Source organism: Plectropomus leopardus, chromosome 20, assembly GCF_008729295.1.
Source record: "Plectropomus leopardus isolate mb chromosome 20, YSFRI_Pleo_2.0, whole genome shotgun sequence".
Classification (NCBI taxonomy): domain Eukaryota; kingdom Metazoa; phylum Chordata; class Actinopteri; order Perciformes; family Serranidae; genus Plectropomus; species Plectropomus leopardus.
Window position 1 is genome coordinate 19425168 of NC_056482.1, and position 27004 is coordinate 19452171.

At 39.3% G+C, this 27004-nt stretch overlaps 1 protein-coding gene across 3 annotated transcripts in view; it reads right to left on the reverse strand.

Moving 5' to 3' along the window:
* The window catches only part of LOC121959726 (A-kinase anchor protein 2), a 106988-nt gene that overhangs the window by 52177 nt on the left and 27807 nt on the right, over positions 1-27004 (reverse strand). For all 3 annotated transcript variants that reach the window (XM_042509195.1, XM_042509196.1, XM_042509197.1), the window contains exons 4-7: positions 19920-20041; positions 3165-3279; positions 1665-1686; positions 756-881 (exon numbers count right to left, since the gene is read on the reverse strand). In XM_042509195.1, coding sequence (XP_042365129.1) covers positions 756-881; positions 1665-1686; positions 3165-3279; positions 19920-20041 — 385 coding nt within the window. The remainder of the gene's footprint in view (positions 1-755; positions 882-1664; positions 1687-3164; positions 3280-19919; positions 20042-27004) is intronic.

Genomic DNA, 27004 nt, shown 5'->3' on the forward strand with positions numbered 1-27004 from the left:
GATTTATCTTATTGCTGATAAGAGCACATCCAGCTTCCCAGAAAGCTGAGCTTTTATTTTGTAGAGCAATCCCTGCTGCAAAGTCAGCAAATACAAAGTAACAAACAAGTAAGATAATGAACTTCACAGATTTCAGTTCACTATCAAAACTTTAAGTTTCCTGTAAAAGAGAAAGCTGTATCATTATAATAAAAATATCATGGGTAAAACTAATCAACTGTACAAAAACTCAAGCAAATAATGGGTAGCCTGGTGCTCTAATACAGCATAGTACTACTACTACAGTAAAACTAATGATACTTCTACAAGTTAAAATATTACAATGACTAAAAGTAATGCAAAATACTTAATTAAATTCTACAGTCTGAAATGTACTCGTCAGAAAGTATTACTAACGTGAACTTGAATATGTATTCTCAAAAGTCAATTTGAAAGTTAATGTGATGTCCTTGTGATTTAAGTATACCATATGTGCATACACACTGGTTAATTGTGTGTCATTGCGAGTATATGACTGTACTGGCTGCATAATTTTCTCAGCACACATCAGTGCATAACTGTTAAAGTCCATCTGAGATTTGACTCAATTTGTGCAAACGTGTGCCTATCTGTGCCTGTGCACCGTCCATGTGCGCGCGAGCTGCTCCTGGTTATAATCCAACTTGGCTGTGGCCCAAAATCTTCCTGTCCTCCCACCCTCCCTCTCTCTTCTCCCCCCCCCCCCCCCCCCCCCTCCTCTCCTCCCTCTGTCTTACCAGGTCTTGGTATGGCGTGCTCTCCAGAGGCAGGTGGGCCGGTCCTGGGCTGCGTGGCCAGGACGAGGTGGTCGGCGTCGGGGTCCGTGCAGTCCGAGAGAGGGGCGGACATGCAGCCAGTGGCATCTAGTGAGCAGGAGCACAGGGGGGGAAATGACACATGGTCAGGGGGACGTTTGAGGCCGTGAGGGAAAACACACACGCACACACTCATGCACCATACACACACACACACACACCAGGGGGATGTGTAACCACACCCTGATACAAATATACACACACATACAGCCCAGCCCCCCAACAGGGAGACTAGCCACACCCCGGAGTGAACCTCCCCGCCCCTATTCCAATCATACACACACCATCTAAATCTCCTCATCTCTCTGTTTCTGTGTCCCACGGCAACTCCAGCACCCCTGAGGTCCAGTGCTTATGCAGCAGAAGCGTGTGTGTGTGTGTGTTTGTGTGTGTGTGATTGCAGGAACAAAGCTTTAGGGGCTTATAGGGCTTGGTGGTGAATAGGGGGGATAAAGCCAGCGACTGCAGGCTGCAGAGTCATGGCCTTGTGTGTGTGTGAGCTTCAATAGTCTAGCTGAGCCGGGTTCTGTGTGTGTGTGTGTGTATGTGAGTTTTTAGGCAAATGTGTGTGTGTGTGTGTTTGTGTGCAGGTATGTGTATGTCTACGTGTGTGTCCATGGGTATGGGTGAGTGTGTGTGTTTGGGGGTTCAGGGGCGTGCTCTGGCCTGCTTCCCTCCTGCCTCAGCGAGACTATTATTCCCACACACCCACACACACATACACACCCCCACACACACACAGAAACAGAGGGACCCCACTGCTAGGAAACAACAATAACTCAGGGGAGGACATCATGTGTGTTTGTGCATTTTTTGTTGTGTGTGTCATACCTCCATCCTGGGTCATCAGACTCTGAAAGACAGACAGAAGAAAATCCATATTACCATTTTTTTAAAAGAGGGCTCTATATAATAAAAACAATTATTTACAAAGTATGGAATCTATTTAAAGAATTATTCAGCTGCCAAATGACCATATGTTTATCAGTTACTTACCCCATGTTATGTTGAATTAATAAAGAAAACTTTTCTTGCATGCCCTCATGGTGAACACAGAATCCAAAAATTGAGAAAATTTTTGCTAAATTTAAGTCATAGGGGTCCATGTTTAACAATAGCAAAACTGTATCAAAACATCCGTTTACAAACTCTCTCACAGCTTGTGCAGTAGAATTTCAGTTACAATACTCAGTACCTCCCAAAAAGACAGATCTTTCCAATGGGTAACTTATTGTTAAGTGAAACCTACTTATGATATCTTCAGGGCCACACTCCATTGACAAAAACAGTAATTTTAACTTGCTGAGCACAAGAGCTGCTGGTATTATTGCTACCTTGATCAGTTAGTAATTTGTGTTATTTTGTAACTTTGGTCTTTTAAATGTTTTTTTCAGATTCACTAAAGTCACACAAATAACAAACCACCAATCAAGGCAGCGGTGGACCAGCAGCCCCCATATTTATTGAGGTAAAATGACTGTTTTTGTTAATGGAGCCTGGCTTTAAAGAGAGCATGATAAGTTTCACTTTCTGTTCAGTTTGTCATAGAAAGGGCTCTCAGTTTGGGAAGAACTTAACGTAGGACTGGATAAAGGAGACTTGGATAATGTGTTAGAGTTTGTTATAGGATGTTTTGATTAAGTTTTGCTGTTTTTAAATGTGGTTGCCTATGACTTAAATTCATCAAGAGTCATCTCTGGTTTGGATTCTTCACTCACTGGGGGCATGCAAGAAAAATCAAACTTAAAGTAACACAGGGAGAGTGACATACAAATGATGGAGGGTAATCTATTTGGCGGGGGGAATTATTCCTCTAATAAAAATTACAAAAACACTACTTATGCTTGAAAAGCAAATTTCAGTGATAAGACTTCTTTACTCCAGGCCCCTTGAACATTCAGCATGTGCAGCAACATGACTGCCAAGAGAATTTTTAATCATTGTTTTACAATGCAATTAAAGATTAACTGCTCTGTCTTGTAATCACAAAGTAATTTATCTCATTTATATTTAGCACACTTGTGTTTTCAATTAATTGCAAGGTCAACACAAGACTCAGTGGCATTTTCTCTATTTTTTTAAATCCTCAACAAAAAACAATGAATGTGTGTAAAAAAACAAAGCATATGTAATATATTTAAACGAGAAATAGTAAGAACTGAAAAACAACTGAAAGAATGAATGGATTATTTATTACACAAGAAATGTCAACACCAGCCAGTGAAAGCAGAATGATTTTAGTATTATTGTGAGTTTTTTAAAGCCAGCAATTCGTAGCTCTCCATGCCCCCCAAAAGCTCATACAATGTTTTTGACAGTTCATGCTCTTACCTTCTGCAGGTCTTCTATTGAGCGCTCCGTTTCTTTCAGACGTTCTCGTAGAACCTGCTCTTTGGCTGATATCTGAGACTCTTCACTCTCAAGTGTACCGATTTCAGACTCCAGCCTGCAAACACAAAAAACACAGGACAATTACTCTCATTAAACTGAAATTATTCAAACAAGTTGAAAAAGGATTTTATGACAGGATATATATTTAATTGAATGTGCAACAATGCATGCTCTTCCATACGTATTTTATGATTTTGGATGTTGTTTGCAGAGGAGGAGATGCATTTACTCTGCACTGTTCAGTATATCTTGTATCTTGTGAAAATGTGTCTCGGATCACCTGGTCAGACCCTTTGAAACCTGAATCGACATCACTTTTCTTGTGCTGCATTCAGACGCCTTACATTTATTATTTAAACCACTGAATCCTGAGCAAATTGGTTTGATTTATTTTGAAAACATGGATAAAAAAAGGTAATAAGCAACTTGGCAAGAGATGTCCCAAACCTTAAAGAAATTAGTAGATTCAGAAAATGATTTTTAAAAAAGATAAGAAAATATGTCTAGAAATATGTCTCTTTCTAATTATGGGGTGATTTCTTTTTAAGTTGCTCATTGCCTTTCTGCACAAGCTTTTGAAGGAAATCAAACTTTTTAGCCCAGGCTTAAAGGGTTTAGCCATCAGATTTCAGTCTCTTCTCAGTGTCTCTTGGGTACATTTTGAAGTATATAAATCTGATCTGGATGTATATCAGGTGCTTCAAACACATGAAATGACCAAACAGAGCAGGCGAATTAGCTACTGAAATAGACAACCATCTTGCTGAGATCTATGCCTGAGGGAAAAATCTCCATCAGCAGTTATGGACAGATAGTTGACTGCACAAAATGTTGTACAAATACTCCAAATACTACTACAAATACTATAGGTTTAAAAAAAGTCTAATTTTAACATTTGCTGAGGCAAAAAATCTAGTAGAATGTGGCATATATGGCAATAAAACAGTTATTCTTTGCATTTTATCCTGTTCACCTTGTTCATTGAGATCATACAGAGGCTGTTATCTGCACTGCTAATCCTATTTGCAGAAAGCGTGAGTATCAATAGTCTTTTAGAGTGTATGTAATCACCTTATTCCTAATCTGTGCTGACCTCTGGGTGTGATTTCAAGTAGTCAGCCCGATTTTGCACCAGTATGAAAGATAAAAGCCCTGGAAACGTCCATACAACCAGTTCTACATTTTTTTTCTGGTTAGGACAGTCTCAAAACATTAATACTTTTCCTGAAACTGCCCTTAAACGATTTACACACACGTGTGCATATACATGAATGCTCACATGGACTTTTAAGAGATGGATGTAGCAACAATACCAGGAAGCAGTCAGGGAGGAGGACCAGGGTTGCTTCCTCACGCACTACCAGCACTCACAATGCTTCAGAATACATTCCTCTGGGACCCAGGGAATGTGTGCGTCAGTGTGCGTGGACATGTGTGTGTAAAAGAAATATTAAAGTTCATAACAATGCCGAAAACAATCAGCCTTCCCACCACATTCAAGAAACGATGGGGCTTACTTATAATATCAGCATCAGTGACCATGGAGACTAGTACACATTGTCCAGACATTTTTAACTGGACTGGTTCAGACAAACATGAGTGCACAGGTCCATAGCATGAATAGGCTGAATTCTGCTGTGAATTGTGTCGAGTTTTAAAAAATATCAGCAGTGAATGGGGTGGATATTTTTGGATTTGTCAGCACTAACAGAATCAAAGATTGTGTTTTAATGTTCTCCAGAAAATCTGGTGCTTTGGCTCTGATCACAGAGGCTTAACTAAACAAATCCAAACAGTCCACACTCATCACTTCACCATCTGCCAGCGCTCCTACTCAGGTTCATCTTAAGCAGTGTGATTTTTGGATGTTAGATAGCTACCTGAAGACTGTACTGTGGCACTACCAAATACTTGTTTTCAGAGCTTTGATGACTGTGAGGACCAAATATCCTACTATATTGCCATACACACCACCAGAAACCTTAGCCAAATGTCTCATTTATACAACCTTCATTTAATCAGGTAATGTCATTGAGGTCAACATCTCTTTTGCAAGAGACTGCAACAGAGCGTGCACACTGCAGAAGCTGTGCTGTACCGGGTTGGAGCTGCAGTACAGTTGTTCTGCTGTAAGAAGTAAAGCTTTTGTCGGCTGCATCTCTAAAACCATTCTGTTATTTGTCTCTGCTGAATGTCATAATGCACCACTTTAGATGTGAAATCTTGTTTACATCAGGAAACTGAACAAAGCGCAGCAGTTTCTTATCATATTATTGTTGTTGCGTAACTGCACCCTTAAGCCATTGTCTGGATCAAAATAATCAGCACGGTTCGGGGTCGCTCTGTGTGAAATCAGAAGATTCAAGGGTCTATGTATTCAAGAACAACAGTGTATTGTCTCTTTCTACGTAGAGAATGTAACAAATATAGTACAATAATACGCATGAAAGCTATTTTGTCGATTCTGAAGCGAGCCAGCATCTTATCAGAGTGCATTGTCCATTATAATGCAATGTATCATGGAACTTGGCAGCAACTAGGCCACTTAAAGGCACAATTCATCCCAAAATAAAAAAACAACACATTTTTACCCCACTCTAGACTGCTTTGGTGTGAGTTGCTGAGTGTTGGGGATATTAGTCGTAGAGATCTCTGCCACCCCTCAAATATAATGGAAATAGGAGGAACTCAGCACAGCAATGTCTCTCTCCAGAATTTATGACCTGGTTACCCGAGATAATCAACAGGCCTTGATGTGACAGGACAAAATTTCTTACAGCTATGACAGGTTAAAATGTACAAGCTGGAATGTACTATGTATTGTCCGTCAGGTTGAAGATCGATGTCTTACCCACATCTCTCTGCAGCAGATGTCTGTAACCCGCTGCCTCTCCTGTGGCTTCCCTTCCCTGCTCCTCCCTATCTCATTTCCTTTTTTAACCCTGTCTGGCGGGAAATGGATTTTACTTCTGCTTCCTGAAAGCTGCATGAGGTCATGCCAAAAAAGAGCAAGAAATAAGATTTGTGACTGGAGGAGGACATGAGTTTCTCATCCTATTACATCACGATTACTACAGGTACTGATTTATAGGGAGAATCCTATGAACAAGACAAATGTTAAAAATAAGTATGCACAGATAGGTCGTCATGTCAGCATCCATTGTGCATAAATCTTTGACGATTGTTTATAGAATAAACTTTCTTCTTGTAAAAACATTTTCATCTGATCTAAATCCTCTGCGTTTGACCTGTCATCGCTCATGAAAAAACACTCTAATATCACTGTTATACTCCTGCAGGGACTCATTCTGTGTCTGTGATACCTAATGAGTTTATTACACTGTAAAAAATATTGAGCAGGTTGACAGTACTTGGAATGGGTATAGAAGAGGCAGATATGGACAAGTGTTGGCAGTGTTGGGTAGTAATTAAGTACAAGTAATTAAACAAATAGTTTAATTAAATGTTGCAATGGCAATCCCAGTGGCAGTGGCCCACCCAGCACGACAAAGCACCATGCTACACCACAAAAACTGCTCAGGAATTGACCGTAGAACGTGAAAAAGAAATTAAGGTGTTGACCTGGCCTCCAAATTCCTCAATCCCAATCTGATCGAGCATCCATGGGATGTGCTGGTACCCCTCCTCACAAGCCACAGGACTCAAAGGATCGACTGCCAACACCCCCGGTGCCAGACACCACAGGACATCCCCCAGAGATCCTTGCATTCAGGCCTCGACAGGTCAGAGCCAAGTCTGATCGAAGGATACCCCACTGTGGATTAGGGGTACCTCCAGAGTACCGGCATGTCCCACAGTGCTCAATCAGAATGGAACCCAACCTTTCCCAGCAAAACAGTGCATGTAATGAGAGGATAAATTAAATTCACCTCACTTGTCAGTTAATGTTCAGGCTGAGTATTGTACACTACATCATGATGCAATCCAGTAAAACACAACAACAAACTAAAACCTATAGAAATATTCTTAAATTGGACCATGCCAAGGCTACACTACCTACAGGACCATCGGCATCTTTTAATGTGTCCACCCTGTGTATATGCAGAGCAAAGATAAAGACAATGGCACGTCATATTTGTATCTGGCGCCCTCTAGTGATCAAACCTCAAACATGACCAAAACTGTGAGTACAAAAAGAGAAGAAATAACATAATGGATTGGTGGTGTTCTTGACAATTCCCGTGTGAGGGCTGCAACTAAAGGTTGTTTTCATTATTGATTAATCTGTTGATTATTATCTTCCTGAATAATCAATCAATCGTTTGGTCTTTAAAATGTCAGAAAATAGTGATAAATGTCCATTCAAGTTTTTTAAAGTCCCAGCCCAAAACCTAAGGTTATTCAGTCAATATGACAGACAACAGAGAAAAGCAGGGAATCTCCATATATGAGAGACTGAAAACAGCATGTTCTATATTTTTTTTGCATGAAAAAAATCATGTGCAATGCATTGATTATAAGAATAGTTAGCGGGTATTTTTCTGCCAATCAATTGATCAATTAATCGACTAATTATTGTGGCACTATCCTATGGTATAAACCCTATTATGACCCCTTACGGCCCTTATCTACTAATCTTCCTTGAGGACAACACATTATTAGCTGCCCTCAATATCACCAGATACTTAAATGTCTCTTCCTGTTTCATTCCTCATCCTCACCCCTGGGCCTTTTTAGAGCACGCAGTAAGTACACTGTTAAATTATTAAATACTATACAGTATAAACAGCTATGTATGCAAACATGTGCAACAGAGAAGTCTAGACTTGCAAAAGGAGACATCTATTAAACACTTAACCCTTTAAACCTGGAGTGACAACACTTTTCTTGTGCTGCTTTTAGATGCCTTTCACAAGTATTTGAACCTTCAAACCCTGGTGTTATTTCTTTGAAAAACATGGGAAAAAGGGCATTTAGCAGTTTGATAAGAAATGTTCCATAGACTGCAAGAAAGAAAACTATATATACTATATATAAAAATAGGGGAAAATATCTAGGGAAAAAAAACCCCTATATTTATGTTTACGTAATAATATAATTATAATTTTAAGCACTTTTTCCAGGTAATTTCCTGTTTGTTTGTTTTTTAAAATTAATTAATTAATTAATTAAATGTATTCATTTTTTCAAATTTTCAGGTATTTATCTTGTACTTTTTACTAAGTTCCTGTTCTTTCTGAGTAATTTCTTCTTTTTTTGCTCATTGCCTTCTTCCTGTATTTTAAAAAGAAATCAAGATAATTTGCACAGGTTTCAAAGCTTTAATCAACTTGAGTTTTTCTTTATTGCAGATTGCGTGTTTTTTCCATGTGTCTGAGAGCGAGAGAGCTAAGGCCATGACCTCACATGTCTGTCCTTCCCCTCTTTATACTTCTGCATCTGGCAGTGCTACTATCTCTGTGGCAATCCTGAAAGAGACCAGTGATGTCACCGTCCCGCCCTGTCAACCAACCGCAGGCCTGTTGCCATGGATATGCACGGGTGGGCAGCGACTGCTTTCCACATCATACAGGAGGAGGAAGAGCAGACATCTGGTTTTATGTGCGGTGGATGTATTGTGTGTTTGTGCATATGAACATGTGTCCATGTGCACACAGACTGTCAGAGACACAGAGGCAGACAAAACATGAGAGGAAGTCGGACCACAGTGTGTATTTATGTGTCATACTGTATGTGTGCTGGGTGTGATCGGAGCTTTCTAGGTACAGTTCTTGTTCTGGAGGTTTTTTTTTAATACACTTTCAAGACAGGGAGCTGCTTGAGGGATGAAAAAATCTGATTGGTTGAGATTAGCTCTAGTGGGTGGAACTAAGGAGCCATGGTTTTTTCAAGCAGTCCATGAAGGGAAGTAGTTGAATCTTAAATCTATGTAGGACAGTTTTGGGTCACTCTTTGCCTGCTCATTTTCCCTGTTACACTCAACATGTCAATTTGTCCAATTATGATGTAATGCAAATTATTTGTTCTTCAATTATAGTTCATATGATATTTAGCATTGATAAGTTATATATAAAGCTTCAGTAATAAAAATAATATAGTTGTAAGCAGATATTCATTAATGTGTTTGTGGGCATCCATACATGAAGGCCGGTGTATAGACAGATGACATTATAGCAGGGCTGCAACAATTTCATTGTTGATTAAGGTTGGCCACAAGGCCACAAGTTTTGGCATTACTGGGCAAAAATCTAATTATAAACATTTACCATATTGTAATTAAAGTAGGCTAAGAGAATACAAGACACCTACACCTCCTCTTGGTTCTGTTTTCTGACTTTAGAAAATCTAGACTGTGAAGAGTGACTTTTATTTTAAAAAAAAAACAAACCTTTTTGCCAAAATTGCTAAAAAAGTAAAAAGTTTTTAAAAAGCTTAAATTGTATTTTATTGTATTGGTTCAAAAACCAAATATATGAAGTTACTGTCATAGAGGATTAAAGAAACCAGAAAATATTCACAATTGAGAAGCGTGATCAGAGAATTTTGACTTTATTCTTAAAAAGAATACTCAAACAGAGTAATTGATTATCTAATTAATTAATTTAATAGCTGCATTTGCAGTTTTAGAAACTGGTTGTTTGTAGCAACATTTGCAGGAAGAATATCACAAGTGGCACACAGTTAGTGATGGTCCGCTAGAAAGGGTAGGCAGAGCCAATGCAACAGTTTTGCTCTTGAACTCACTTTGTGTGAATAAGCGCACTGCTAATGTTGCGAGTAAATGGCACTGTTTGGTTCTCTGGAAGTTGAGATCTTTAAATGCATTTCAATTATCATCAAATTTGGTGCTGTCAAAGAGAACAAATTCCAGGTTTTAATTATAAGTTAGTTAATTAAGTAAAGCTGAATTGAAGAAGCTTTACTGTGGTGATTTTACTGTGGTGATTTTAAAAAAAATGCATCTTCATTTTTCATCAGCTCTTCTGGCACTTACAGATGTGATTACATTTACGGTTTCAAATACAGGCAGCATTAATTTGTGAAGATTTATCGCATCTAACACAACATCAGTAAACATCACTGACCGCCAAATTCAACCGCAATTCGAAATCAATAAGCAGCTGAATGAACTATGGAAAAGCTTAAAGTCAACACTGAGGCCCCTCCATTGTTTACCCGCAACAAAAACTGTGAAATTGGCTTTTCTAAAGTTGCTGTTTTACATCATATGTTACACCAAATACACACACACAACCTACAACTTATCAAAGTCACCAATCAGAGCTGGACCATGTATCTGGACTCTGTCCCTCACTCTCCTCCAATACAAACAGGCACGCTGACGCAGGTAGAGATTGATATGCTGTAATACAAGAGGCTGCGTCTTCCTGTTTCTGTCCCAAATGTTGATCTGTCCTCCAGATCACAAACAGGATGTGAAGAGCAACACTTGGCATTAAAACACATACAGAGCTCATACAGCTCTGTGCTTCTTCCTCCTTTTGTCACAATTGACTATCCCTGGCTCACACACAAAGCTAAAGATACATTATATATCTCTAGCTCTCTCTGTCTTAAGTCTTCTGTCCCATTGTTTACAGTTTAAAGGGCGCAACGAGAAATTACAGGTTGTGCTGTAGGCAACATGACAGGGCGAGCAGAATGGGTACTAATCTCTACAACTATAGTACTCGATGAGAAGTAATAGTAGACGTCCCATGATTTAATATGAACACAACTTAATATCTCTCAAGTTATAATTTACTTCAGATTAATGTCACATAAATCCTTAAATCCTATAATTCACTCAAGCAACACTTGTTTTACCTCTGTTATTATGTGCACTTACGCAGCCATGGCAGCACTTGTGTATTAATAATATTATCCCAGAGTCTGATTAATAGAAAGGCTTTCTTTAAGTCCCAGCTCAGTCCTTGAGAAGCACTGTTGTATTATACTAAGAGGCCTCTGTTCATCACATTGAAAGCCATGTACTGTGTGCTCTGAGGCTGTGAGAATCTGATGAAAGAAGAAAAAATATCAATTTCAATATTTGCACAATTTGGAATCTTGCTTTTTTTATTCACCTGTGTATCATTTGTTTTTGACCTCACAACTTAATAGTAAAAAAATGTATGCCAGTTTCCAAGAGCTCAAGGTGATGTCTTCAGCTGTCCTGCTGTGGCAACACATTCCCACTCCCAACTCGTCAAATACTGACACTTAGTCAGTGGCTCCACATGTCAAATATGACGCCCTGGATACCCCTCCAGTTTCAGGTAGTGTGATCAGGCGTGCTTTGTCTCACCAACAGCACAAAAGCCAAATTCATTCAGTTTAAAATGACATGAAATGGATAAAAAGCAGCCAATCTACGCTTTGGAAAAGCTGGAACCAGAGAACACTTCATTTAACCAACTGAAGAGAATGAAATAATTTATTTCTGTCATCATTTGTTTCATCTCTCGTGAAATACATAGAAATGCATTGTAACTCTATAATGTCACAATCAAGCTCAACAAAAAAAAAGTGTTCCTTGAACTAAATGCACCGTTTACAGTTTACAATGCAATTCATGTTATGAAAAAGCTTTCCGACCAGGGAATTAACTGTATATTTTAGGCATGTGGTTCACATTCTCACTTGGACTGACTTTAAATGAGAGCAGCAGTTTAATAGGCTTAAATTATAAGACTGTAACATCAGCTGAAAAGGAGGGTGTGTGAGGACAAAAGCCAGATCGCAAACAGTGTCCCCAAGGAATGACAAGACATTAGTGTTTTTTTGCAAATGGCCGTGACAGAGTACTTTTTCATTTCTCTGTATACACAACCTGTTTTGCTTGAAAAGATTTGTTTTGACATCAAGATGGATGGCCAAATCCTAAATGGTTTTGGTTTTTGGAGATGTGGAACATGTGTTAATACTCCAAGTTGCACTCTGGTGTAGAAGTAAAAAGAAACAGGAGGATGTGTTGTATCTGACTCAATCTACAGTAAACCTCCAAAATAAATCATGGTTCTATTGTGCTCTTAAATCCACTTTATCCGAACATAATGTGTTGGTCTTAAATATGTCTTATTTAGAGATTTTGAAGCAGTTTTGTTTGGTGCGGTTTAGGTGACTGCAGCTTGTTTTCACTGAGGTTGCCTTTGGCTCGGACTAAAACAGTTTCTGCAAGCGGAGAAATTTGACTGCCTCACAGTTCTCTGGTCAGTTAAAAACTACAGTATGTGCTCTCACACTGCCACTGTGGGGAAAAGACAAATATTCTTAGAACGTTATGTAACCTGATACAGAGCACTTCAATGGGCTTGTTGCAATAAGTATAGTTTGCTGTTGCCAAACTGCCTGCTGGACCTCATGAATCCTACTGTACAGACTCCATTTGTCTCTTCAGCACAGTTTAGAACAGACATTTTCTGGTCTAGCAACTGATTGATGATTAGACAAGATTAAATGAAACATTATTGATCTCCTGTAGAGAAAAAAGGTCACTGCAGCAGCAGACGTTAGCATGGGAAATTAAGATTAATAGGCAAATAGAAAACACCAATAGAACAAATAGCTTTCACGATGAGGAAAATAAGAGAAATCATTGTGTAAACATGCAACTGCCACTAATCAAGGTGTGGACATCAGTCACATGACTTGGACTTGTGCCAGACTCTAATAACAAATTTGATGATTTTAGACTCGACTTTGAATCTATAATATCATCACAATGTAAAAGCTAAGCAGGAACTTGAGGTCAGGGTCAGTGGGAGAAACACGTGCACATATTAGGAGGGCCACATACTCCGGAAGTACACGCGAAAGGTGGAAACTCCAGCAATTCTTATTGGACTAAAAACGCACCATCTCAGAGTCTGGTATGCAGTTCTAATAATACATCCATGGTAAATACTTTAAAAGGTACAGTATATGACATGCAAAGGCACAGACTCATATTTGCTGCGGTGGCCTACTTTTTATCAAAGCTTCAAACTTAAGTGCATGGAACTCACTCAAATACAAACTTGCATGTCTCTACATGATCATATACTTTCTAATTTTTATAAAAAACTAAAAAACTAAACTCGTCCTAATGACTTCCTTAGCGACACGTCCTGCAGCTGCAGCAGGGCTCACTGTTTAAAAACCACGCCGCTCCCCTAAAATGATGGCAGCATCCGCACAGAGCTCTCTGTGCAATAAGGAAATGAGCTATAATCCAAAAGTAGCGCGGTGTGGGTACGGGTCGGGTCAGTGCCACATAGCTGCTGTATCCTTCTCTCTGTTTACTCTGCCTGTCCATGTAATGATAGGGATATCTGTAAAACTACCGCTGCTGCTGCCACACTCTCTCATTCGGTCTCCCTCTGCAGTATAAGCTTCTTCTCCTTCGCACAATAGCCGCTTTTCCTTTCTCGCTCTGTCGCTTTGGGGGAGCGACAGGGGGAAAGCTACCTCATAAACCGCCACAAATGTCTCCTTTTATCTTTTTCTCTGGCTCAATGGCCTTAGGTATGTGTATGAAATGTACAAAGATTGTACTGTTTGTTCTTTTTTTCCCGCCACTTTATATGATTCCAGTTCAATGTCAACAGCAGGCAACACTTTTAACATCACACAAAGACACTGCTGTGGCCCTTATGTCTTTGTTTTTTGTTTCTCATGTGCTTTCCAGTTGTTTTGCATAATCATATGTATAATCTAAAGGGACGCTTGTTCTTTTCTGGCTTCTTTTCAGTTTTTTTCGTCATGCACTTAAAGCACAGTAGCGCTACAGTTGCTCTCCGCAGACAGATATAGCTGTTCTTCCTTTTTCTTTCCTTCTTGTGTATGTGTCCTTTAGTGCATGAAACGATACGAGCATCCATAAAAGAGCTGCTGCCTCGTCTTTGTCACTTTCCGTCTCTAAAATGTCCACCAGTGCATGTGTTATTAGTCTAGCAGCCATAAAAGAGGGAAGGACAAGACGTCTGGGCTTCTAAGCTTTTAGTTACAAGAGAGTGGAATCACTTTCAGAAATGTTTATAGGTGGAGGTAGGTGTAGTTTTCATGGAAATCCAGGATTGTATGTGATTATAGCTTTAGTCTTCTCCCCACTCTGTCTGTCTCTTTCTTACACAAACAAACACACACACATTCTTGTACTTCTAGCATAATTCTAACCGATTGAAACCTAAGCAAATTGTCTTGATTGGGAATGGGAAGAAGTTACAAGAAAATTACCTGACATTTAGCAGACCTCCCTGCCTGGTTGTGACTACTGAGCCTCCTTGTTTGTTTTTTCTTTTGTTTTGTTGTTTGTCCATTTTCCCCCCATTTGTTTGCTTTATTTTTTAGTCATTTCCATCCAATATTTATTAATTATTTTCCTAACTTTTGTGTGTAGTGTACTGGCAATTTTGGTGTCACTGCAACCCATAGGTCTTGTCATTGTTGTTGCTGTTAGTGCGATTTACATTAATGCCTTAATTTCTGTTACGGTCCCTCTTCGGGGGGTGAGAGGGTCGGGGAAGAAAAAATAGAAGAAAAAGGGAGAATTCTTGGTTTCCTGATAGCATGGTGCTTTCAATAGAAAATATAAATAAATAAATAAATAAATAAATAAAATACATAGATTTTTTTTAATAATAATAATTATAATTATTTTAAATACAATTTTCTTATTTTTTTTTTTCAAAAATAAATTATGAGAAACTCAGACTCCTCTCTCTCTCAGGCACACACGCACACACGCACGCAGATAATGCAGTGTCCATTTCCGTCCTGACACCTCTGTCCCTATCAGTACTGGAAACACTCCGGTCGCCCTGGTTACGGGATATTCTGGGATGGTATCCCACAGAGTGTAAATATAGATGCCACACCCTCTGCCTGAAATACACACAAACACACACTGAGCTGTCTATCAGCGTCCTGTCACGTCCAAAACATCTAAATAGAAATATCTTACACCTTCCCAGCATGACATTACACCTGAATGAATGACAAGTCTTTCATAATTTAGACTGCTTTCCTCCCTGAGATTAATGTTTTAAGGTTGTTTTGTAAAATAGTTTCATGACGGGGTTTCAGTTTCAGGGTTTGTGTGACTGCAGGCACTCCTTAGACTCCCACACATGTGCTCTGTGACTTTATTTCACCCACTGGAGGAGACTTTCCTGAAAGCCTGGAGAATTTTAAATCCCAGACAGCTGAGCTCCTCTTAAAGCAATTTTCAGCACTCATCTGAGAACCTGGGTCACAACAGTAATTGCTTAAGAATTGCTTCTGCTGCATTGCTTATATATAAACATAACAACACGCATATTTAAAGTAAATATGAGCCGTAAGTGAAAAGGCTGTTACTCAGGATGGTGCCGATAAAAAAAAAAATGACAGTTGTGTCACAAAGAATCCATAAATTTGGCTAAAAACTTATTGGGAAAGTTGGTATCATTTAAAAACTATGCTACCAATGAAAATATCAATACCCTTACAGGCTGTTCTCATGCACTGTTTGTACATACAGTATACCTACCAAAAGTAATGCACCTCAAATAGTATAATCTATGTAATCTGTAAGACTGTGATCATGCGACCAATGTGCTAACTGGAGTAAAGAAGGAAATAATATAAAAAGCAAAAGATGCATGTCAGAAGGCAGATTTGAGTTGTGCATGGCTCAAACAAACACAGGACTTTACCTTGAGTGTATGGGACCATGGGAAACCAAGTGACCTTTGAGTTGTTTTAAAGTACGTTATCAACATGATTCTTTTCTAAAACCTAACCTACATGACCTAACTTTCCTAAATCTAACCTATAACTACATTAAATACAACACCAGTAACTTTTTTAATCATCTGGGTACAAAAAGGATCAAAAGCAGGTATTGTTGGGCAGGGGAAGTTTGGATACAATTTGGTACTTCTGTCGATACCTAGTGCTGCCTGCAGGCCAATGCCAGCCCTCAAAAATATTTGTGTGGTCTTCAAAGATGACACGAAATACAAGCATTATATTTCAATCATTCTTGCCTAATTTCAATACTTTCACTTTCAATAGCTTATATTTGATACGCTACTTGGCGGAATAACAATTTAGAGAAAGCTACTAGTTTTATTGCAACTAGTGGCACCTTATGAGTGTCATAAGAGTCACTTTCCATCATCAATGCTAGTACTGTTGGCTTAAGTTAGTGATTCAGGGAACAACATACTGTTGCACTTTTTCTATGCAGCCCTCAATCACATGGTAGCTCCCTCCATCTACACTCCGTCAGTAAAAAATTGATTACTTAGGCCTTAAAGGCATGAAGTATCCATAACCAGCCCTATAGGAAAGTGAGTCATTTTTGTCATCATTAATGTGTGGTTTTGTCGTTGTGCAAACTGAAGTTTTAGTTTTTTTTATGGTACTTTTGCTTTTAAATTAGTTTTACTTTCACAAAAGCAGGATTTGGCAGCACTGTACACTCTAAAAAAAGTGAAACCACGCCAAAGCCAGGAGTTGTCTTTGGGGTTTTAATTGCTTTTGTAAGTAATTAAAACCACAATATCTCCTCTTTAAAACCGAACAACACATCTATTCAACATCAGCTGAATGAGGTGACTCACACAAAGCTGCTCCACAATCACAACTGTACTTCTGTCTACAATACTCTCTCTTTGACCATTCACTGCAGTTCTGTTTATACCAGAGAGAATGTTATCCTGGACAACGTATGATGTTGATGTTATTCCTGCACTGCTGATAAGCCACTGTAGCTGCTGGCGAACAGAGTCTCTTTCATGCAGAGATTTGACAGATGAGGAGAGGGAGCGTGAGGCTGACTCACTGACGCCAAACTGACCCAAGGCCTCTACAAGAGCCTAATTTTCTGAGCGTGCTCAGATCTCCATCACTCAAATACATGAACTACGAAATGATAAATCTGCATTACATGTTGGCTGATTGGCTTCGCTTTAAAGTAACAGACATCTGCCTTGCTTTTCACTTCACTATCCTTTACCATATTTAGATTTAAGTTTTTCTCGATGAAATAGCTCCATATTTTCCTCTACTCTTTACTGAATGGTGCCAATAGTTTCTGCTGCTTTAGGCTGTGTTCATGCTATTGTCTTGTCTTTCCAAAAACACACTGGGGGAAAATCCCATTTAGTCTTTTTCCTCTTCACTTTTTATTTTCCAGGCATTTTATGAACTTTCAAGGGCATTCTTGTCCATGCATACATTATGAGGCATCTTTAGAAGGCCTGTCAAACATCCTCACTCTTTGTCAGTACATGAACACATGGTGACATGCAAACCATCAGATATACTGTTGATGTGCAGTGTTTCCCACAGAATTAGGATCTACGTGTGGCATTAGCTGACAAAATTTCCCCTTTTCTAAAGTCTCCTCTCTAAATTTGGATGTTTTTTAAAGGTCTGCAAATGCAGCACAGGCGAAACTTTTCATGAGTTTTTTTTTTCCCCTCAACAGCAGTTTGAGAAGTTTCAGTTGCAGGGTGGATAATTGACCAGATGATTCTGCTGCTCTGTCTGTACCCAGGGTACGCTCTGCATCCCGAGAGGTGCAGCGAATAACAGAACAATATATAATATACAGGGTTCCGCCATATATTCATGGACAAAATTTCAAAACTTTTCCATGACTTTTCCAGGACCCATAATGGCACGTTTTTTCCCCTTGACCTGCTTGCAGGAACATATAAGATTTAAACTCTACTCTCAGATAGCTGGCATACATGAGCATGGTGTGAGAGAGACAGTGCAAAAATAGAGCTACGTTTCATCGATAGCTACAGAAAATAAATTTGCAACATTATGTGGAAGGTTATCCATGTAAGATTACTGTTACACACAACAAAATTCCATGACTTTTTCAAAACATTCCATGACTTTTACTAATTCCATGACTTTCCAGGCCTGGAAATCATGACTGTGAAATCCAATGACTTATCTAGGTTTTCTATGACTGTAGAAACCCTGTATATAGAAGTGCTCGTAATGAACGGTCAGCTCCAAAATTTAAACTCTACACATGGCTGCAGATGTTTTAAATGTGGCGGGCTGCCAAAAATAAATGTGTAGGGGAAATGCAGAAATGTAAGATATAGTTCAGTCTCATGAAAAACTATGCTCACCAATCAACCACCTCATAAATGTAATGAATTTTCTCCTAAAAATCTACAAAATAAAAAAACATGACCCCAAATTGCATGTCCTGTCTCAGGAAAGACAACATGCTCCTCTGCCCACTTCTCACACCGTGCTAATAGAGAACATCTACAGCCTAGTATACAAAGCATCATGATGGCAATAGTTGCCTGGCACTCTATTCATAGCAATGATGATCTCACTTCATTGGGGAATTAGTGACTGTCTCACAGCAATGCTTGATGGGAATCAGGAAGCTCCTCCCAGAGACACAAACGCAGGAAGTGCCCACAAAATCGCATCACTCTCTTTTTTTCCACCTTTTTCAACCTTCTCATTATCTCACGCTTCCTCTGTCAAATACAGCCTGCTTTCACTTGCCTTTCTTGTATCTTTCTTTTTCTGCTCTTTGACTTTCCTTGTTCCCTCCTGTCAGCTTTCATCGTATCTGTTTTTAGACAAGATGTGTACAGTAGCTCTTGGTGTTTGTTTTCACACCAGTGCACGATGAAAATGTAGATTTTGCTCTAAGGTTACTGAACTGCTAGATTCCAGAGCTGCCCTGCAGAATCCAACACCTCCAGTGCTTCTCCAGTTACAGTGTATCTGTTTTAACCACTGGGCGATACTGGGTGTGCTGTGTTAAGCCACATATAGTTTCACAACATTAGAGATCTATACTAGGACTCTGATGTAATTTTAGGATTATATTGTTGATGTCCTCAGTGTTTGATGTAGCTAATTATCTATAGAGTCCCAGTTCTTGATTTGTAGCATCACATGTGGTAGGCTCGTGCTGATATGTTGTTCCCTGAATCACTAACTTAAGCCAACACAACTGAATCATTGTAGCATGTCTGACACAGTTGTTGTTTTTTTAGTATCATTTTTGGGGGGCTTTCTCTTTATTTAGAGTGAAAGGGGAAGAGAGAAGGGATGTCATGCAGCAAAGGGGCAAAAGTTAGAATCGAACCCGTGGTCAATGCAGAGAGGACATAGGCACACGGGGTGCCCGCTCTATCAGGTGAGCTACTGGGCGCCCCAACATAGTCTGGGGTGTGGCGATATGTGAAGTACTTTTAGCTGGGAGATGTGGTCAAGCGGCAAGTTGATAAGGATAGATGAACAGATAAGGAGAATCATCTGTATTTCTGACAGCATTGAAAATCCATGTGGATTTCTTAATACCCTGGTATACTGTAATACTTTGATACCGCCCAACCCAGTGCACACTGAATGTTACTGATTTAGTCACAGTAATTTAGTGTTTCCAATTTGGACCATGTGGACAGGATGTGAAAAGACAGCATGTGCAAGAGTTGAAGACTAGATTTAAGACTGCAGGGAAAGAGAAACAGAATGATATGACTGGTACTTTAGAAATCAATTCAGTCAAATCTGATGACCGCATAGTGCTGCATAGAGAAACAGATGTACAATAAAAAAAACAGGTGCGACGACTTTCGTTGTTGTTATTCTGTTACTCCCATCTGCTCAGTATGTCAGACCTGATCAACAATGCCAAAACTAGCATGAAGACTTAAAAAAAAAAAAAAAAAAAAAGCCCAACACAAGTGTGAATGTGGTGTCCAGCCGTACCTTTGTATTATGTCTTCCAGCCTCTTGCCTTGTTCTTCATCCTGCTCCAGCTGTTTCCGCCTTGCCTCCTCTTCCTCCACCCCCATCCCCTGGAGGAGCCATCGCTCACGCATGGCTTTGGACTGAGAAGGAAACGGAGATACGTTAAATGATGTTACATATTTTGCATCAGCTCAACAATGAATGTAAGGAGCAGAGGAGCTATTCAAACTACAACCTATATAGTTCAAGAAAATTCAACCCCATCAGACTGTAAAGAGTCTGCAGCAACACCATAATGCTCTTCTATTAGCTCCTATTTTCCAGCCTGGTTGTGATATTCTCAGACAATATTAACAGCCAGTGCACCTCCATTATGGAAACTGATTTGTAAGAGATTCGTGAGATGACTGCCAAGCACAGCTACAACAAATAAATAAACACGTAGGCCCACACACGCACACAGTTTTACATAACACAGACAGACTCTAAACTCAGTTGTTACTCACAGGAAAACACTCTTTGCTGAATGTGAATCCCACCAGGCCAAGAGAATTACAGTAATTAGTGATCTAGTGCAAGTTATCTTGTTACTTTAACACTTACAGAGGCCTACATTTACGTCGGTGTCACTGCTGTCTGTCAATGGAGTTTTTCATTCGCAAACAAGGATGTTTTTCTTCATTTCTTAAGGTTTTTTTTGGACGTTAACCCTTTTGAACCTCAGCAAATTGGTCTGATATTTGGCCCCCCCCCCCGGTTATTTGATTTCTTTTCCAAAGAAATCAAACTAATTTGGTCAGATTTAAATGACTTTGAAAGGCATCTGAATCCTGCACAACAACACTGCTGTCAGTCCAAGTTTCAAAGGGTTAACACATTTGTTATTCCTAAATTCTTATGAATTGACTTTGTGTTTCCATTTGGGGATCTTCTGCTTTTCTATTAAATTATACTTTGATCATTTTACTGCTGTTTGATGAGACAGATGGTAAAAAAATCCTTCTATAGAAAGCTAAAAAAAAACTGACCATATGAATATCTGCTATCCAGCTGCTGCCTTAAGACACACCAAACTGTCCATCTCAACAGGGATAACGTGTAATGTAAGCCTTTTCCTCTCTTGCACTACCTCTTTGCTGTTTTAAGGTTTTAAAGATGAATGCCAGAGCTGTGTGTTTATGTCTCTAATGTCTCGTCTCCGTCTGGTACTCTGTTTTGTTACCACAACAGAGTCGAGCGGGAACACTGAGCTTCACCTTTGGCTGTTTGCTGTCAAACTGTTGCTTGGCTCTGGGTCATAGAGCTGACAATTAACAGTGTACACACACACACACACACACACACACACACACACACACACACACACACACACACACACTGACACACACTGACACAATGAGCTCTGCTGAAATTATTCCAAAGCATTTTACCACCTGCTGTCAGAATGTGGTGGCTGGGCTATTTGTTTGTTTGTGTTTGCCTGTGTGGCTGCTGCACACCCACATAGGCATACTAACCTTACATAGCTCATGTGTATCATCACATACTCAGAATTATCAGTCAGAAATTTATATTTTAAATATTTTTAATTAAAAGTTGCACAGCCTGTTGGTCAACTATACCAAATATGCCTTTCTAAAATCTAATTTAACCGCTGAATTAAAATGTAGACAACACTAAAACTGAAATACCTTTGGATACTTGTACACTTTTGTGCTTGCTTATTGACTCATTTTTTCCTCTGCCAAATCATTAAGATAAAAAAGTGCATTGGAATTTGTAATGCAAAAAATAGTTTTAAAATCAGAAATGCATGTTTTTTTGGCTAAAGATGATGCAAAATACATTAATTTGGAGTCTGGAGTTGAACCTACTTTAAAACATGGGCCGGTTATAAGAGATTGGCCTCTTGGCACATATGCTAAAGCCCTCACCACCTCTCCTACGAGCATCCACCCCTCGCTCTTCCACAGCTCCAATCTCTTGTCCGAATATGGTCACTTCTGGCTCCAAAAAAACAAGATGTGGATGGCCACAATGCCAAAGTCAAGCTTCAAAACGAGAATCCACAAACCAATAGATGACGTTATGGTAGCTAAGTCCATTATTTATACAGTCTATGGTTGATATGAGGTAATATAAAGGACATTTTGCATGTGAAGCCCAGGGGGAGGCCCTGGGCTTGTGCCTGGTAGGCCCATTCAGTAATCCATCCATGCCTTTTACCAAACTAACTGGTGCTATCAGCCTTTATGCAGCATCAAAGATCACAGCACACACATCATTTATCCAGAGGATGCTGCTGGCCTGTAGCTGACCTTGACCTCTGACCTCACTGTGGAATTTTATCAACAAAGCACTACTGTACAGAGAAGCATCATTACATATAAATACATTTTTGGAGTCAACAAAACAGTGTTGAATAAAGTAATGTTGAATAATTGAGCAGTTGTTTCCTCTGAGAACCAGTCTGCTCTCTCCTCTCTCACGCTGTTTTACAGACTTTCCATTTCCTGTTGAGCTCTGACACACATCCACTCTAAACTGCACTCTTAAAGTGAAGTTTTGAGGCCGAAGAAGGTCTTTGCTGTTCATCAGAAACTGAAATAACAAATCGACAAAATGTATACGTCAACCAGCATGGGCAAGGTTAACTTTACTCTGAACTTCTCCTGATGTTTACATGGTCCTAGACTCAGATCAACGCCTCCTTTCTGAGAGGCTTGAGTCTTACAGCCAAGAGGGTCTTATCAAACCTCTAGGCTCCAGTCTCCATTTCCTCTTCCAGGCGGCTACGTCTCTGGAGAGCAGACTACAAAGGCTGCTTCATGCTGCCTGGCTGTGTGGCACTCAGAGGTAATGGCCATTAAATGGGACTGTGTGACCAGATGCTGATTACATCTGGAGTTCAAGCCTGTTGGTGTTGTATGCAAGAAACACACTAACAAGAGCAGTACAACGGCTTTGTAGGAGCTCGATTCCCTGTGAAGCTCAGTGGAGGACAGAGGCAAGCGCTAACATGTTTAGGGAAGGGTGCATTTAGAAGATATTTAAACTTCTTTTAAATTTTCTCTGGAGAGAATGGGAAGTACAAAGGGGATGGATACAAGACGCATATCTTCTTACATATGTTTGATAACTGGATGAGCTTTTGTCTTTTGATCTTGCATCATTTCCTGTGCAGCAGGAAGGAGCTACCAGACACTGAATGGGACGCCCTGCTGGATACGCAACGACCCATGAACTGTCATTCCCAATCCCTGTCCCTTCACTTCCTGTCACCTCCTTACTATAGTTGGGAACAGAACCTTTCACTTTTGTGCAGCAGATGGAAGTTTAGACTTATTTTTTAAAACTGAAATTGCATTTTTGTCATTAGGAAAGTACCGGAAAAAGGTACCATTGGGTACCAGTACCGGTGTTTGAAACTAGATTTAATCAAATTAAATAAAACTGGAATAAATGTTGACTGTTTGTGTCAAATTTTAAGAAACTCCCTGGAGGATTAGTTGAGATATTGTGTTCACAAGAATGAGATAGATGCAAGATCACAGCGACCTTGACCTTTGACCACCAAATTCTAATCCCTTCATCTCCGAGTCCAACTGAATGTTTGTGCCAAATTTTTTAAAAAATTAAATCAAGGTGTTGTTAAGATATTGCATTTGCATTCAAGAATGAGACAAATAAGGTTACCATAACCTTGACCTTTGACTATCAAAATCTACTCAGTCCAACAATGGGTCCAAGTCGACATCCGTGCAAAATTTTAAGAAATTCCAAAAGGCATTTTCAAGATCTTGCGTTTAGGAAAAAAGGATGGACAAACTTGCGTTCCGATGGACAACATAGACACCGCCTCTGGCCTCTTACCAGCGTGGAGGCAAAAGAACAGACAAGTGTTTAAAACAGCAAGTGGAGAAGCTGATATGAACTGGAGATTGGCTGAATTACTATTAGCCAGAGGTAGAGAGTATGAAAACAAGTATTTATAAGCATGAAAATTACATTTTCTTGACTTCCCTGGAGGACTGTGCAATGCAGCACTGATTGAACATAACAACACAAGCTAGTAGTCTAAAGTGTAGCAACTGCAGTGGTTTGAAATGTCAGCAGTTGACGTCATACATAATTTGTTTTGATTATTACTTTCCATAAAGAGTAAACCACTTCAGGTCAGAAAAAGGAAAAGAAAACAGTATCAGAATGACGTGCATCAGCATTCAAGACACACATGGAAATATAAAAGTCATATATATCAAATATCAACTTAACACTGACACAACATTTCTACTTGCAAATGCTTCTTACACTAACACCAACCTGACCTAGATTAGTGTGAATGTCTGTTCTGCAGCTGAGCCCAGACTGCAAAAGTCTGGACTCATGACTGTGATCAAACCCCGGTACTACATCTGAACCTTGAGTCATGGTTGTACGCCAACACACACTGCGCACATGGCTTTAATCAATGTTCCTCTCTTGTAGATATTTCCATAAGTGGGTGTTAAACACTGGAAAACATCAACAATCAAGACTTGTTTAATGTGGGATTCATTGATGCCAAGTGTCTTTAAAATGCTCTAATTAGAGAAAGGAATGTATTTTTATTGCAAATGTTAAAGCTGGCTACCATACATATTTGTTGTATAATAGGCACCCATTCACCCTACATCTGTACAGCATCTTGGACTACAGGATTTTCTGAACAATTCCTCTTATCCATCAACAGTACAGTATGCAAAAAGTGCACCTCACATGTTCTAAAAATATAACGAGGAAATCACAGTCATAAACGTCACGAGCAGAAGATTTAGCAGAATGTATTTTAAGGCATGTCACACTGTGCATCAGTCATCATAGGGTACCTATATCTGTCTCCACCTGACAGGTCAAGTCATGTGTTTGCCTGAGCTTGTGTGCAAGGTCAAAGGACTAGTTTCTCATTGGTTGAAAGGTTCAAGAACTCCACATGAATTACCGATATCTGAAAACTGTTCATTTTCTCAAACTCACAATCTGTCAGCAGTTTGTGTCCCCCGTTTACGCACTTGCTTACTATTTGAATGTCATATCAATGTTTACTTAAAACACAATCTTGGCTTACCAGTAGCGGCTGGCAGTGATTATTAGGGGGATATGTTTATGAGCGTTTGGATTCAAGTGTTTTTCTGGAAAGAAGAAAACAGCCAGGCCTGCCCTGCTTGGCCAAGGGAAACTCTAATAAGCCTGCGCACCAGGAGCACTGAAAATTTGGATGTTTCGATGGAATGAACCGCTACCTGTCAGCCAGAAAGTGACTCACATATTCATCTGTACACGCAGGTAATTAAACACACATGCATGTACGTGTAAAAGCAGGAATAGAACAACACTGTAAAGAATGGCATGTGATGTATCTATAAGAGCACATGCTGTCTCTTTAACTCTTTAACATTTAGGGTCAAGGCCAGAAGAACACTTAGCAAAACAAGACAAGGGGGTTGAGTAGATTAAGAGAGATGAATGGGTAACACACACACTCACATACACAAACATTTGTAAAGCTTTCTTGTGAGCATCATCACTGACTCAATTCATCCATTAACTTTTGACCCTAACTTGAGCTCTCTACTCTCTACTCTACCTTCATTCTGATCTCACCCTTAAACCAATATCTGGACTTATACTGTTAAGCAAAGCTTAACCTCTTATCTTTCACACAGAGTAGCCCAGACTTTTGCAATGTTCAGTTTAGTTAGATTAGATCAAACAGTAAAACCAGGCAATGAATATATAGCAAGAAATAACATAAGTAAGCAGAGAGGTCTGTAAGTACATTTTAGTGCAGGAACACTTTCATATATCCCAGCAGACATAGAGTTGGGCTAACTATAGTTTCTAATTAAATCTTTGCATCTCCATAATCATTTCACCGTATATACAACACAGGGTCTTTGACACTACAGCATTTCTGTTACTGACACCGCTGAGTCAGATCAATGATTTGACTTTGGCGATTTGTCAGCGGAATTACACAAAATCTACAGGAGCAGTTTTCATGAGACTTGGTGGAAGTGAGTAGCATGGGCCAAGAAAAAAAATCAAATTTTAAAAAGGATCTGAATCGCAGGGAGGATAACGATACACAAATTATTTTTCATCCATTTTTTTTACCTAGAGACAACAGGCTGATCAAGACACTCCTGGAGAAACCAAGGTGTTCTCAGGACAGATGAGATATTTAATCCCTCCAGTGCATTCTGGGTCTGCCCAATGGCCTCCTTCCAGTTGGACGTGACTGAAAAACCTCTAATGGGAGGTGCCCAGGAGGCATCCCGAACCACCTCAATTGGCCCCTTACGACAAGAAGGAGCAGTGGTTCTACTCTGAGCTCCCTCCAAGTGTCTGAGGTTAAACAATTATTAGAGAATTGTTTGTTTTTTTTTTACTTTTGTTAAAATTGCGAGATAGGGCATTTGGCCTTGGTGGAATATTTACCATACTACCGTACTTTGGCCAAATACCTTAATATTGATATTGTGACGATTTTGTAGTGTTGTCTAATGTTGCTTTCACAAAAGATGAACACAATGATATTTATGATAATTATTATCAGTAATGTGGATATCATGACCAAGTGGGTAAACTGAAATAGTATAACAGCTACAACAGTTTCGTAAGTTCAGAAAACTACATCACTTAATTGTAATGAAGCCTTAAAAACCAAGAAAAGACACTTATGATATTATGATATTCAAAATCTAAGATGATATTTTTTTTTATTTTTTTTTTTTACTTTTTCGCTGCTTTTTTTATGAGTTAAACAGTTTGGATTTCACATTACAGAAAAAAATAGCCTTGCATTTACATATGTATCAAATGGATCAAAATCCTTCACATTAGCTCTATATTTTTCTGTCAAAATCATTGACACTTCTGTGATGATGTCTTTTCCATATGACTAGTATTTGTACAGAGAGATAGGAATGAGTTCCTTGACAAAAATATAAGCCATGTGTGAACAGCTATGTGCTCAAGGAAGTTGGGAACACTTAATGAAGTGAGATTATAGATGGACCGGCTGTTATTTCACCAGCACCATGTTTTAAATATACTCTAAC